The sequence below is a fragment of the Apteryx rowi genome, unplaced genomic scaffold, assembly GCF_003343035.1.
Source record: "Apteryx rowi isolate R43461 unplaced genomic scaffold, aptRow1 scaffold_729, whole genome shotgun sequence".
Classification (NCBI taxonomy): Eukaryota; Metazoa; Chordata; class Aves; order Apterygiformes; family Apterygidae; genus Apteryx; species Apteryx rowi.
In genome coordinates, this window is record NW_020451015.1 from 395,780 (window position 1) to 410,904 (window position 15,125).

Below are 15,125 nucleotides of genomic sequence, written 5' to 3' on the forward strand. Positions count from 1 at the left end.
GCTTCAAGGTCTAGGGATGGAAAGTGTATTTATAATGATGATGAGAGTGTGAGCTTTGTTTGGTGCAAAGGTCTTGGAGTGGCTCTTTGACATCAATTTAAAGAGACAGGTATTAACCTGTATGTTTGAAATACAGCGTGTTGTTATTGCTCTCAGATAAACAGAATTACCTCCTCTTAAAATCAAAGGTAGTCTGCTTTATTTCAGTGAGATGTGGTGATATCCACAGGGAACAAATCATTTTTGGCAAGTGGAGGAGGGATTTCCTTGGCAAGTTGGAAGAAGCATCAAAGAAAGAGAAGAGGAATGGGATGCAACACAACTGGTTTTAATCACACCTAACAGTCAAGTTCCTCTGGACAGGCCTACTGTCTGATATGCCATTGTAAACGCTCTGGGGAGCCTGGATTAAGAGAATGGAAAAAACAGGAGAATGGCATAAAGGTGCTCAGGGCACTCTGTGGAATTACTGACAAAGTTTTTGTCAGTTGGCATTATGTACTCATATATATTGCTCCCATTAATGTAGTAGCCCAGTACCAGGACTTTGATTTGTAATAGGTGTTTGGTTACCCAAGTCCATACCCTTTCACGGTTCGGACAGTCACAGCTCATCAGATCATTCTGCACTTCTGTTTGACATTAACAATGAAGATGCTAAACTGACTGTAACAAGGATGCACTTTCATTCCCACTCTACAGCCACTGGGGAGAGGGGATGCTGTCTTACTCCAGGGCAGTTCACCTCCGAGGTGGTCTGAACTGCTCTGGAGATGCTGCTTCTTCTTCCTGCCTGTTGCAAGCTTATGGCGGCCTCTCACTAGCCCAGGTATATCTGCAACTGCCTGAATGGACAGGATACATCCAGGGAAAAAGTTTGGGCAAATACTTCTTGACAGAACTATTCCTCTTGAAAACACTGTTTCCTCTGGAAATTGCTGACTTGCTTTCACTACATTTAGGGGCAGGGAATGTACTGATTTTATCAGTGTATTCTGTAGGAAACTAATGTTTCATTTCAACTATTATAATACCATATAATGTATTATTTCAGGTATCATCTCACATTAGATTAATTATATATGCATCCAAACAAGAAAGTCAAACTAAATATTTTGATATTATCATTTCAATATTTCTGAAACAAAATATTCCAGAAAATCCATTCAGTGGTACATTTCAAAAGGATGGCTCTTTGTTCTAATCAGGAACAAAAGGACATTTGCAATGTCTGAATAGCCTTCTAAATATGAACAGCTTGAGCTGTGATGGCTGCCGGAGCTGCACAGTTGGGACTGCCGTTCAGACTGCTGTCATGATTACTTCATTACATTTTGTATGGGCTGCAATAGCATTTAGAGGCTGCTGTCAGTATTTGAGGATCTCTTCTGCAGGGAACCTCGCATTCTTATAATAAAGATAATACTTGATATTCAGCCACACAACAAAGAAGTATGGGACCCGATATGGGAAAACCAGGCATTACCAAGAGCTTTGGTGGTGACATGGCAGAAGTGGGCTTCACTACACTTTGGCTAAGCGATTACTTAAGTAGTGGGTGTGTGACAGAAAGAGCTGGTTGCAGGACTAAATGGCTAGCTCACTAATTACCTGTCAGTGGTGAATGATGGTTTGAGCTTACAGGATGCTGAATGTTCTGTGAATGCTACCTTAGGTAAGGGCCTTGATCTTGGATTAAATTCCTGGTAGCATCGAGATCAGGAACAAGTCCCAAACGAGCACAAAACAAATGGGATTCAAACTCCCAGTGCACTCTGATGAGCTAAAGATTTCTTTAAATGCATGTTTTAAATAACCTGAAAGTTGAAGTGGAGCATCTGAGTTAATTAACCATTCTTTGAACACCAAAGGGCAACTGATACATAGATGATTTCTAAGCAAGATTTTCAGTTCAAAATTCATGATCCGCTATTATTACACATTATGCTAAAGTCCAGAGAGTCCAGCGCTTTTAAGCTAAGACTGGCCCTTACCCAAAATTATGAACATTTAAGGGTGGCCTACTGGTTGACTGGGAATTCTTGAATTAAAATATACCTTGGAAAAGGAGGAAACCAAAATATTATTCAGTCTGCAGCAATCTCATGCATCTAAACCCCTGGAGGGCTTGTGTTTCTTTACTCTTGAGGTTCATTATGTCACCAGAAAAGCTTTAATATTTTACTGTGGAAGCAAAATAGCCATGAAACATTAATTTCCAGGAATGTGGGAACCATGAAATATGGGTTTTTCTACTAAATTAAGATTTTGCTTGTCTCCATTCTCACATAGTTAAGGGAACATATTTTTGTGATATATTTTTGTGATATGTTCATATATATGTATTCTGGAAATTCAAAGAGGAAAGATGCACAAAACATGTGAAGAACATTTTTACCTAGAAAAATCTATTTCATTGATAGCAATACCAAACATTTATGTTCCACCTTTCATCGTAAACCACTTTACATCCTATATCCATCTTGGAACCGCTTCTCTCATTACTGAACTGCACCCACTCTGGTTTGAAAGGAACAGCTGATACATTCTGCACAGCGAGACGGGGCAGCTGTTTAGATTTCTATAAAATTGTTTACTTCCCTATTTCCACAATGCAGTTCTCTCACCATTGCAGTGACCAACACCATTCAGATATGTCTGGCACAGACACGATTGTACTAGGATCTCCAGTAGTCCCCACTCTGCACCATGGCAGACATCTCTGGCTGGAAGAAAAAATAGTGAAGGACAAATTAATTTGTAATCCACGTCCAGGTCTTTTAAATATTCTTCCGTTACTGCTAACCAGTGTTGCTAACCATAGGACTGATGCCTCCTTCCTGTAAAACAAATGACTGGGTTTCCTTCAAATATCTGCACATACTCATATTCACCCAATCACTGCCACAGTTTTTAGCGGTCTTGGCAGAATGAAACCACTATAGTGGCTTAAAAGGAATGAGAAGCACTTAGTCCTGGGGACAAGTCCAGAACATAACTATTCACCTAGCTTTTTTTACATCATTATATGCTAAATTTATTTCCATTACCACTTGATTAAAATGGAAGAATTAGCCAAAACATTCCAGAAGCATCTGTGTCATGGGAACCATAGGTTTCTAGGTTATATGACACGCCAGAATATTCACCAAATCACCAGGGTTGTTTTCCTTAATGCTACAATTAGCGATGGCACATTAAGAGAACAATTACTGGATACGATTTGACTGCAGGAAGGCCTCTGCCATAAATTGGAAATTCTCAACATATGCAACCATATTGCTAGAGAAGATGAGTTACTCAATTAAAACAAAACTGGAGATTCATTATCAAAGGATGGCAAAGAGCACTAAAATCCAGCTGAGAGGTTCCCTGATCTTGTTATCTTCAGGCTTCTATGTGGGTTAATCTAACACAGATGACAATATCTGACACAGACAATTGCGCATAGAGCCATGTGGAGAACCCCCTTCCATCAGAACTTGGAGATTTGTCATAATGCAACCCTTTGCAAAGCCGGATAAGTTTTGCCAGAATTGCATTTCGGAAGACTAAAACAAGATAGGAGTTCTGGCAGAGTCAAAACAGTCCACTCTAACATTATCATTCATTTTTTAAATTTTCAACAAACCATTTATAATTTGCTTTTTACTGCATTATAGTAACAATTATTTTAAATGAAAATGTTTTTAAAAGTCAAACTCAAAAGAAACATTTGCTTTTGTCCAGATGAAAAATTTTAATCTACTTATAATACGTTTGTGGTCGTGTCGTTGGAATTTTCCTTTATAAAGAATTTAAAAATTCCCTTCTTTTGTCCTCATTCAGAATAAAGCAGAATTTCAAATTCTGAAAAACTTTGCTAATGAACTTCTTTCCTCCCACAGCGCTTTCTGTGCATATGTGAAGGGGACAAGAAGCTGCTCAATGTGTAATTTCTGTGAGCCTTAAGGAGATGGTATGTGCGTTAGTACTGTTGAATCCAGGCTTATACAGCTGCTGTTTGAATATAAATCATAGATGCTTTTGGGTTACACTGACACCTTCTGCAGTTTAGTACAGTTGTTAATTAATACAATACTGTATTAGTTCTTCTTATAGTCTTACTATTAACACCCCATGAAATCCCATTAGCTCTGCATATGGTGCCAGACTTGTTCTGAATGTGGGAAAGAAAAATTTACAGTGGTATGAATAATAAAGAGATGCTTTCAAGTGGTTTCCACTGTGAACATTTTGAAAAAATATTTTCCAGAACATAATTTGTGGAACAATCTTTTCACAAAATTTCAATGCAAACATGCATATATTTGTCACTTAAATTCTTCCCCTGGAACATGAAAACCCTTATGCACCACTATTGTTCTACACCAGAAACATCAGGAAGATAAAGTAGTTCCTAAAAAGAAAGGAAAAATAGCCAGGTTGTCTTATTGTCCAAACTGACAGGAATGCAAAAAATAAATAAACTGCACAGCTGATGCCAACAAACAGATAAAACTTTCCTTACATTTTTGGTTTAAACATTTTAAAGTACGGATAGTGATGACAGTTGAAATTTGGGCTAGGTTTTCCAGAAGTTATTTGAATGTCCTGCTTCAGTGATCTGACAGATCCTTCTTAATCTCCAAGAAGACTTAAGTGCCACTGTAGAAAACAGGCTTATTTGTTAACTCCTCATATAGGGCACTCCAAAAGGTATTAGCCACCTCAGAAACATCAAACCACATTACTTTAATTAGATGGGTTTTGTCACAGTACTGACTCTCTAATGAAAGAAAAATCTGATGATGAGCTGTTAAAAAGGCTTTTAAAAGTGGAGAGAATGATGAAGCAGGCAGGGTTGAGAAGCAGATAGTCCCTTGGAGAAGCTGGATCAAATATAGTTATTTCCTGATCCTTCAGAAGTCGATCCCTTAGAACTGTAGTAGTAGCAGTATATGGTTAGTAGGATTCTGGTAGACGCTTTTCTTCCCCTTTCTCCTTCACAGTCCTTTGACTGATCCATATTCCAGTCTCTGCAGCCATGGGATGCCATCAGGAATAGCCAGGGTCTTTCTGCATGGCCAACATCCAGACGGGGACACACTGCTCAGGGAATCCCTCCTGCCTCTCCTCTCGTAGGATGGTGAGTCCACTCATTTCAATGAGGCTGTGGAGGATGTTCAGGTCTCGGATCACACTACTATCCAGGCAATCCAGGACACAGCCCTCCCTGGCTACATTGTCCTTGAGAATGATAACACCGTTATCCTTCAAGCCATTCTGGCACCGGATGAGAAACTTCAGGAGATCTTTATCTGTCAGATATCCTACAGATGAAAAGATGCAAAACAGATCACTATTAGCCGTTCAAAGGGACTCCCCCGTTAAACACCAGAATGCTGCCTTGATTTGCTTCTCTATATCCTATTTATTGGAGGAGAAGTTCTAGTCCTGCAGATTTCATTATGAAATCTGGGGCATATCAGTGAGATCAACAGCTGTAAACTCAAATCAATATTTAGGATCCATATTAGCAGCAGCAACAGATGTGGACAGAAGTCAATGGGAATAGTGGAGAAAATACTGGGTGCTGAAGGGTTCTTTAATCTGGTGGTTAAAGTCATAATAAGAATCAGTGGCAGGAAGCTGGAGCCAAACAAATTCAAACTGGAAATAAGTGACAACTGTTTAACAGTGTAAGCAATTATCCATTGGAAACTACCAACAGAAGTGGTGGATTTACCACCTCTTGAAGTCCTCAAATCAAGTGTGGTTGACTTTCTCAAGATATGTTTTAATTGAACACAAAATACTGGCTTAGTACGAGCGTAAATGAATGAAATATAACAGACTGTGATATCAAGTAGGTCAAACTAGATAATCTAATGGTCCCTTATGGGTTTTAACACTACAGACCTATAAATCTTTGTGTAACACTGTGTACGCATCATAGAAGCTTTGGATTAAAGATCCAGTGAGGAATGCAAAACCTTCCAAACTGTCAAATAAACTCTTTATATTACACCATACTGTTGTGATTTCTACATCTACCATACATGTTCAAAAAAGTGAAATATTTTCAATTTTAAAATATCTTATTGAGATTATGTTTTGTATCCTTCTCTCTCAAAGATCAATACTTTGGTTATGTTGAGATCAGTAGTGCAGGGCTCAGAGAAGAGCAAACTGAGAATTCTCACATGTGAAACCCATCTAAAATGAATTAACAAGGACAGCTGGTCAGAAATTGAATGAAAAACTTGAAAATTTTGATTGTTTATATTTTCTAGTCAAAATATTTAGTTTTCTTGATGGAAGATTTGAACTTTCATAAATGGAAGTTGTCATTTCAAAACCATATTTTGACACAGAATGCCATTTTTTTAACTAACCCTCTCCCCCCTCAAAAAAGAAGAAGAAAAAAGCCCCAAAGCCTAAAACTGAATAGCTTTCAAGTTGAAGGAAAATGATAATTTCAATATGAAATGTAAGCTTTCATTTTATTTCTTCATAAAATAACAGCATGGGCTCATATAGTTATGTATACATGAGACAAATCCAGACTGCATGGGCAAGATTAATTGAAGCATTTGAACACCTAATTTGGAACTTAACATTCTCTTAACCTAGCTTTTAGCCTGATTTCCTAACAAAATGAAATCTCAGGAAGTTGCTACCTGCCAGTCTGGCTTGCTGCCATTCCATCAATAAGTGTTGAGCTTGTTGGCATATTTCAGTCATTCAAAAGAGGGGTAGAAGCCTGAATAATACTTAAATTCCTACATATTTCATTGAGACTGATGGCTGAAGGGAGGAAAGAGATCCAGATCTGTGTCTATGCTAAAGAAAAGGCAGCCGCGCAGCTGATCAGCACAACTCCAGACAAGCCTTAGCTCATTTTGTCTCATGTTGACCTGGACTTGCTGAAGAGATGAGGCAGGAGCCAGGTTTACTGCAATGATGGGTTATTCAAGAAGGACAAATAACAAAGGTAAATAATACTGTTCTGAAGCAATTTGTTTGCACACTTATAGAAAAAAGCCCTGTTCTACGAAGACTGATTTCATTATTGTTTAAGACTTTATGTAGAGAACAAGTATGTGCTCCTGAATAACATCATCTCCTGCACCAATCTCTCTGCTTTTGTCCCTTTTCTTTTTTTTGTCTAGCAAGAAACTACCTCCAGAGTTTTGGAGAAGAGCTGTTCAGGTCTCATCTTGTGCTTTAGAACAATGAGTTCTGACAGCTTAAACTGCACAAGGGATGTTTAGGTTCAAAGATTAGGAGACAACCTTCTTTCTGGATGGACAGTTAGGCACTGTGGCAGGTTTTCTAGAAAGGTTATGACATCTCTAGCAGTGAAGGTTTTAAAGAACAGCTTGGACAAACATCTGACAAAAATGGTGGTTTTGTGTGACTGGGACAGGAGAATAGAAAGATGACTTCTCAGATCACCTTCCACTCTCTTTTTCTACAGGTGTAGGACAACTCTATTCACCTACGACTATAGCAGTTTTCATGCAGGGAGGAATCAAATAAAAATGGAGCCAAGAACATAACCCACACTATCTGACTGCCAGTCTGCTGCTTTTAATATTGCAGTGCATTCACTGGGGTGGCTTGCAGGGTAGGAAGCAGACATTTGTAATATGAAGAGGTGCTGCAGGACATGGCTAGGTGAACCTGTCTGATAAACATCAGTGCATGTATAAGATCTGATTTATAGATATTGGCGATTTTACTATGCCTCTTTCCAGATTGTTTCCTGAAATATTTCCAAGTCAGGATAATCATCAGATTTAGAAATCCCTTCCAGAAAATCAGCAAAAGGGAGGAACGCTCATTGACAGAGGCTGAGGAAGGACCTAAAGAGCCACTCAACTGAAAGAATTCAGTGTGCAAGGGGTATGCGACATGGTAGTGATTCCCACAAGACCTTTATGGGTACCATTCCAAAGGATGTCAAGCTGTGATGCAGAGGTGGTGAAGTCCGGGTGGAAAAAAGCTTTCTGCAAAGAGCCAAAAGAAGCTATCCTTAAATGAAGGCAGGACCAATCTTATGAGCAAACAAACCCAACTACCTGCTCTCTGTCCAAACCCTTGGGCTGCCCAATATGAAGAGGGGATGCAGATCTCTCAGAAAGGCTCTTTCTCCCTGTGAGATTGCATGGTGAGCAGTCATTCACGATATCCCTTTGGCTGGCTGTAGTACCTAAATCCCCATAAAAACATGTGGGCAAAAGGCTGTCCAAGATCTGCCAAGACTCAGACAACTCTCTCTCACATGCTGTATGTCCTCACAGCCAAGCTTGAACCTGACATACTGTTACTGCCACAGTGCTACAGTCTTTCTTCCATGACATGCCAGATGTAGACATGTTGACAGATCTCTGCTCACAGATGAGGCTAACCCAGCATATCTGTATGCAGCATCATTAGCTTGCTAAGGAAGGTCCCTGCTCAAGAAAACCTAGATGAAAGGCCTACTCCTCAAGTGCACCTTAGCATGCAAGCTACTCTCCAATTACATGTACCCCCCCMCMCACACACACACTACATGATCTAAATGAAAGCAACTTGATCTGTACCCACTGTGCATGGGGCTTAGGAGAACTCTCAAAGGTTTCTTGTGAGACTTCACAGGAAGTGGGGCTGCTCCTGGGCTAATGGGGTTCTCTGGCAAGTTCAAAGAGATATGATCTGTGAGGACTGCCTGACTCCACAGTAGGGCTGCAGGAGTGTAGTAGTTTCCACTTTTTTTTCCCCCCCAAATGCTTGTGCTGGCAGTGGAGGGCTGCTGTGGGACCAGGCACTGGAACTGAATGAGGACAGGGCAAGCCTTGTGCCCCCAGCGCTGGTCAGTCTTCAGCCTGGCTTTTCCAAACATTTGAGAACCTTCTTTTATAGCTGCACCATTCTTTTAACATAATTTTTAGCGCAGGCTGTGTAGTTCTCTGAGATGCCCAGCTGGAGGAATCATGCTGAACTAACCTGAAACCCACTGAATCCAGATGACATCATATCTTTGTGGGGCTGGAGTGAACTCCTGAAGGCTTTTGCAATAATACATCTCTACTCTGTCCTCCTTGCCCTGTAGGTAGTTCGGGACCTCAGCCAGGAAATTCTCCATCATATCCACCAGCTCCACGCTCTTGAAAATTGGTAACAGGACATGCTTGCTGACCCGACCTATCCCAGAGCCGCAGTCCAGGGCGCGGTTGGTGCCAGCTTTCCCCACCCCCTGTGGAATACAAGAAAATCATTTGAAACCTGAAAAATACCACCTGAAAGATCACAGCAACTGTGTTACCAGCTATGGCCTTTAGTCCACCGAGCCTAGTGTCTGTGGTGTCTATAACACCACAACCTGGGACAGAATTAAAACAGCTTTGGGCACCTATGGGTGAGCAGGGCTGGTTGCTATATTCCCAGAGAATGTCTTGATTCATTTTTCCTCCATCTTCACTTCCCCCTAGCTGAGAGCGAAGCCCAGTGTCCTACAGAACCTCACACTGAGTGCCCAAACCAATAGGAGGAAGGAGTGAAAACAGATCTCCTCTAGTTCTCTAGCTGGATTCCCTCCCTGCCCCATTCCTATCAGCCAAGGCTGTCTGCACCAGGCTCCCCTTCCCAGCACACTGACTTTCATACTCACCACCCCAGGTCTCCAGAAGCCACTGCTCATTTGGTGCCTATTCCTGCAGCCTTCGTTGCAGGCTCTAAATGTAACTCAAACAAAGACACTCCTTCATCTGCACATGAACCATTCTGGCAGGTGGCAATGCTTTCCTGCTTTATGCTGCCACCAACGTACAGAGTCATGCACAAAATTCTACTGCTCTTGGTCTGTAAAACTGCAAATATTATTACCAGATCTAAAATGATCTATTCAGATTATCTGTGAGCCATTATTTGTGGCTCAGATATCTACTGGTAATGAGCTCCCTGCATCCTTTACAGAGTCTTCACTTCAGGTATAGCTTCTTGGTTTTACACAGGGCAAGAAAGGACTTGTTCAATTTGCAATGACTTCAAATGGCTCTCTCAAGGCTTTCTCTAAATTTCTCTCTCTGTAGTAGCTTTAATCATGTTTAGGAAGAGACATGAAGAATTAAGCTATGTGGCACAGTTTTGTTCCCAAGAGACACTCAAAAAACCTACAAAATATTGAAGGGGCCATATTCCTCAAAACTGCACTCCCTTCCTTGGGAGGCTCATTGCAGTTTGGGACTTAGTTTTCTCTTCTGGAGAAAGGGGAGACCTATATTCTCCTACACAGTAAGAGTGATGGGAGGCCTAACTATGCAATACTATTGAGCTCTAAAACACAAAGGTTGCTGTTGATGGGACCTCTTCATTGCAGTCCTGCATTCATTGCTGTACAATAAGTTTCTGCTTGGTATAAGAAGAAACATAATCTTTTCACAAGTTTCTAACCTTCTCAGAAGATCCCCTAATCTTTACAAAGTCCTTGCAAGTTCATCTGCCAAGTATCCATACCTCACAACCAACTACATAGATAAGTCTCATTATATTCTGAGCCCAGCGAAGGCTTAAAAATGAGCACATACCATACACTGCACGTGAGAATTAACTTCCAGAGTACAAAACTTCCAAGGTGTCCCCAGACATCTCTACAGATACAGTGTCCTTGAGATTTGAGTGCAATTTTCAAAACAAGCTATGTCTGAACAAAGATCTTAGAGCTGTAGGTAACTTATTACAATACAAAAAGTTTGGACTGAAGCATATACGGAATTTCTTTTTTAGACATAGAGACAAAAGAGATGATTGAGTAGATTTTACTTAGTAATTCCTCTTTTTTCTTTATAAATATCATCTCTGGACTGAGATCAGACATGAAAAATTGTGGCACAAAGGGTATGTCTATGAGAAAATAATGAGTTACTAGAAAAGAAGCTTTATAATGAAAGCAGTATTTCATCCCAAAAGCTTCCATTCTAGCTATAAAAAGGCTCTTAAGAGCCTGCTGCTGTTCTGTAAAACAGAGATTTTAAGGCTGCACAGGCATTGACTGTGGGACTGGAGCTCCCTTGGCTGAAGTTATCTGTTAAACAAATATATTAAAGGCAAATGTAAACACCTTTTCCCTGTTCTCTGGAACTGAAAGTTGAAATGAAAGTTATGGGCCAAAGTCCTCCTGCTGCAGCCTCACTGCTCCTAAAGGAAATAAGCCCAGGAAGAGTTTAGCTTTTCCTGCTTATTAGGCAACCCCCTCCATAATGACCAAGCATAAATCATGTAACTCACTGCTTTTTTGGCATTGCTTCAGTGGGTAATTCAGTAGATTATTAAGGTCAAAGGATAGTACTGTCAATGACATGACTATGAATAGCCTGGCTGAGCATCCGGTTACACTGAGTAACTGTAGAAAGAGCACAAGGACCTCAAAGGCTCTCACCAGTCACCAGGGCTGCTGGTCCCAATTTGTATATCTAGAAAGATTAATCTCCCAATGTGTGCAAGAGTCCATAGGAGTCTTCAGTCCTATCCTCTCTGAAGACTACCTGCTTGTAGTTAGCCAAAAAATATGAGTTATTCTTCATTCATAGGCTGCACTAAAGAATATGTGGCATTTACTGAGGACCAGACTAAGCTGTAACAAGGAGTTAATGAAAGGAGAAGGAACTGTGTCTTGAATCTTTACAAAGATCTCCATATTGTCTGCTGATAGATCCATACAGGCCTAGGCTGATGTGATTAAGCAAAAAGCCTTGAGAGAACTGGTCAGAAAATAGGGATCATCTACCCCAAAAGCTAACAAAATTAGACAAAACCCCATATGACTATTTTGACTTTGATACTCGTGTTCAGGGAAGCTGTAGTTAGGGTACCTCGTTCAAGACAGGGAATTCATCTCCTGTGATGCGCCATGGAAAGGACGTCTGATGACACGTCTCCATTTGCCATCAAGAAGTAGGAAAGGGAACAATCCTGGGAATTGAAGCCTGATCCCACACTTCGCTGACAGAGAGCAAGAGCAAATGGTAATCAGACTAGAACCCTTGTGAAGCACTATGACTCTGTTTGTAATGAAAATGTTGACATAATTTCATGGTCAGCTAATATATTTTCAGTTTGGGAGTGCTCAGAGCTTTGACAGGGTATTAACATTTTCCTTGGAAGGCAATCATTTTCCTAAAAGCCTAATTGAGCTGAAAATCAGATTTCTTATTAAAAAAAAAACAGTTTAAGTGAAAAATTTAAGCTAGAGCAGGCTCAAAAATTTAAGATTAACTGCTTCTCTGATTATCTGCTTCACATTACTCAGTATCACTATCATTTAGGATATGTACACAATCAGAAGTTCTGCTGAAAAGCTGAACAGGGCACCCAGGAAGTTCCTTAGGGGTAAAATAGCTGTGACATATGTTCCTGATGCTAGTACTTCAGGTCTTGGAAGGGCAGGAAGACAGTGTAGAGATGCAGGAGCAAAAAAAAAATCAGAGCTCAAGATACAGCTAAAAAGCACAGTGGCTTTCTTTCTAAATTTTTTTTTTGTTGCAGTTTTTCAACAAAATCGCTTCCATTCCCCTGATCAAACAGGGGCAAAATCACTCTCCAGAAGCTTTTTGTTCAGCAGTAACCACTCGGGCAAGGGTTTAGGGCAGAAAGGGAGCTCTGAGGATAATCGCCTCTGGTAGTATTTCACACATCTATAGCCCACAACTGTTCCTGAATTAATGTTTTATTTGCTTTCTTTGTTTCCTTTTTTACAGGTTACCTCTGGATTAGGCACTTGAAAACACAGTGTCTATATGGTCATCAAGGCTTTAACTGGCATAAACATATTGCCATAAACAGTCACTGGTCTAGTTCTGCTGATAATCCTTCAAGTATGGGCTGCATGTAAGACAACTTATAGCTTGTCTGTATTGCACTGCTGGCTCAGGACCTGACCTGAATGTTGCTCTTGGTTTGAGATCTGCCCACACACACATAAAACCTCTTAGCTTGAGCACAGTGGCACTTTTAACTCAGTTTGACTCACCTGGGAAGGGAGACAAGAAAAAATATAACTGAAGTCCTTAGTCCTCCAGTGCCTTTCTGTAATTCCTTCCATGTGCCTAGGCAAGATAAATTCTCCAACAGGAAAGAAATCTAAGGCTCAGTTTACGGTGGTGCTAATCATGCTAAGAAATGCTGTACATGAAGGTATGCAACATCAGTCATGTAAGAGAAATGTCACTGTGTGGCATTTCCACACAAGCCAAACTAACTCAAGAGGAGTAATTTGAGTGGAACTGGGCAACTGTTTTTTAAGGAACACTAAATTTGCCAGAAAATAAAGTTTTGGGAGAATAAAACTATCTGTGAAATTGATATCTCAAATCTAGATAACAGTTATAGCCAAAAAAACACAGGAAAGAACATTGAAAATGTCAAGACACTTCTTTTTGATGACTTTCAAGGAAAAAAATAACGTGTCAACTTTTCATTTTTAAACAGCAGTTTTCATTTTGGAACTGACTTTTTTCTTGAAAATAAAGGGAGAAGTTTTTCAGAGGGTAAAACAACCCCAAAATGAAGTGAAACATTTTTACTTGATCTGAAACTAATTTTCCTATTTTCTGATTTTGTTAAACTTGTCTTTAAAAAATAGCTTTTGCCTATAAAGAAGAAAATGTAGTTTATATTAGCACGAACCATTTTCTTAAAATTTTCACTGCCTTATTGGAAAAAAATAATTATTCATGAAGCCCTAAACTTGGGAAGACATACCTCAAATTAGCTTTACAGTAAAGCCACTACTACAGAAAGCCAGTAATGATCTGTATCTGGTTGAGTAGGATTCAAATTGCAGTAGTAAGAAAGGAAAATAAACTGTAAGTAACATAACCAATTGACTGTATCTCAACAGAGGACAGGCTCGAACAAGCTAAGTCAGAACTAGCAAAATGTGCAGATTCCTTTTTCTGCCCTTTTTTTTGATCTCAGTTGTTGGAGTGAGGGAGGGGACCCCGGAGTAACGATGAGTCTCAATATGAGTATGGTCGTTCTCSYTTTATTAGAGCTTACACAAAGTATATATATCATCAAGCAATACGCATGCGTTAGCAATAGTTACATGATTGGCTACAGTCTCTGTCCATACGTATAAAGCGGATACATGATTGGTGCAAAGTTGCTGACTATGCTCCATCGACATTTATGGAACCTAGTTCCGTCCAGACTTGTTTACCAGTTTCATGAATACCTTCTTTTGTGGTGCTCAAGGCCGCTATACGGCCACGTTCAGCAGGCCTCAGCAGGTTCGCTTGCCTTGGCCTACATAAGGCCGCTTTCAGCGGGCTCGCTGGCCTTGGCCTAGATGCCTTCCTCTACCCTGAAGACGGGATTGCTCATCCCAAGCAGAGCATGCCCGCTCTCAGTTAACCATTCCTCCACAATTCCCCCTTCTTGTTTGTGAGCAATCCAGGCTTGGTTCACTACCTTTAGCAGAGTGTTCTTAAAGCAGCTCAGGACTACGCATAAGCACAAACCGACAACTACAAGGATTAGCAAAATGCRTAAGCCTTCAGTAAGTAAGCTCATTAGCCATTGTGGTAGAGTTCCAAACAGGTTAGTTAGCCAGTCATCGAATAGCCCATGGTGCTGACGGATCTTGCCGGTATGTTCYTTCARCCACTGCAATTGTTTGTGAATTGAYTCACCATGRTTAGACAAATTCATGCAACACATACCTTCAAAATCCTCACAACCGTGGCCTTGAGCTAATAGCAAAAAACAATTGCAGCCCTATTTTGCAGAATAGCATGTCAAGAAGGACAAAAACACTCTTTCAGTAGGACTGCGTAGGGTAACCTGATCATTACAATTAGGTGAAAGCCCTATGGCTGCTCGTTTACTGCGGACGGCGGTCTCATTCTTCGTGATATGTTTCCACCAATTTTGATCCGGCGCCAGTAATGTCAGCTTACCAAGATAACAGGGACCACCCATTACCCTTYTCGGAATTCCCTGCCAGGCCCTGTCACCACATATCAAAAAGACGTCTGGTGGCAAGGCCTTTGGGGTACCATTGTTCCAAATTAAGTGCCCCTTCTTCGCCTCAGCCCCAAGGGCTCCCAGCCCCTGACGGCTTGTTGTAAAATTTTCCAATCATGTGGTTCCCATTT

At 40.5% G+C, this 15,125-nt stretch overlaps 1 protein-coding gene across 1 annotated transcript; it reads right to left on the reverse strand.

The window, feature by feature from the left end:
- Positions 1–2,239: 2,239 nt before the first annotated feature.
- Positions 2,240–9,226, reverse strand: METTL11B (methyltransferase like 11B; the record flags this gene model as incomplete). Its single annotated transcript, XM_026087650.1, has 3 exons — positions 2,240–2,726; positions 4,511–5,312; positions 8,977–9,226. Coding segments are annotated over 2 exons (525 nt in total), but the record flags the coding sequence as incomplete, so codon positions are not given.
- Positions 9,227–15,125: the final 5,899 nt, after the last annotated feature.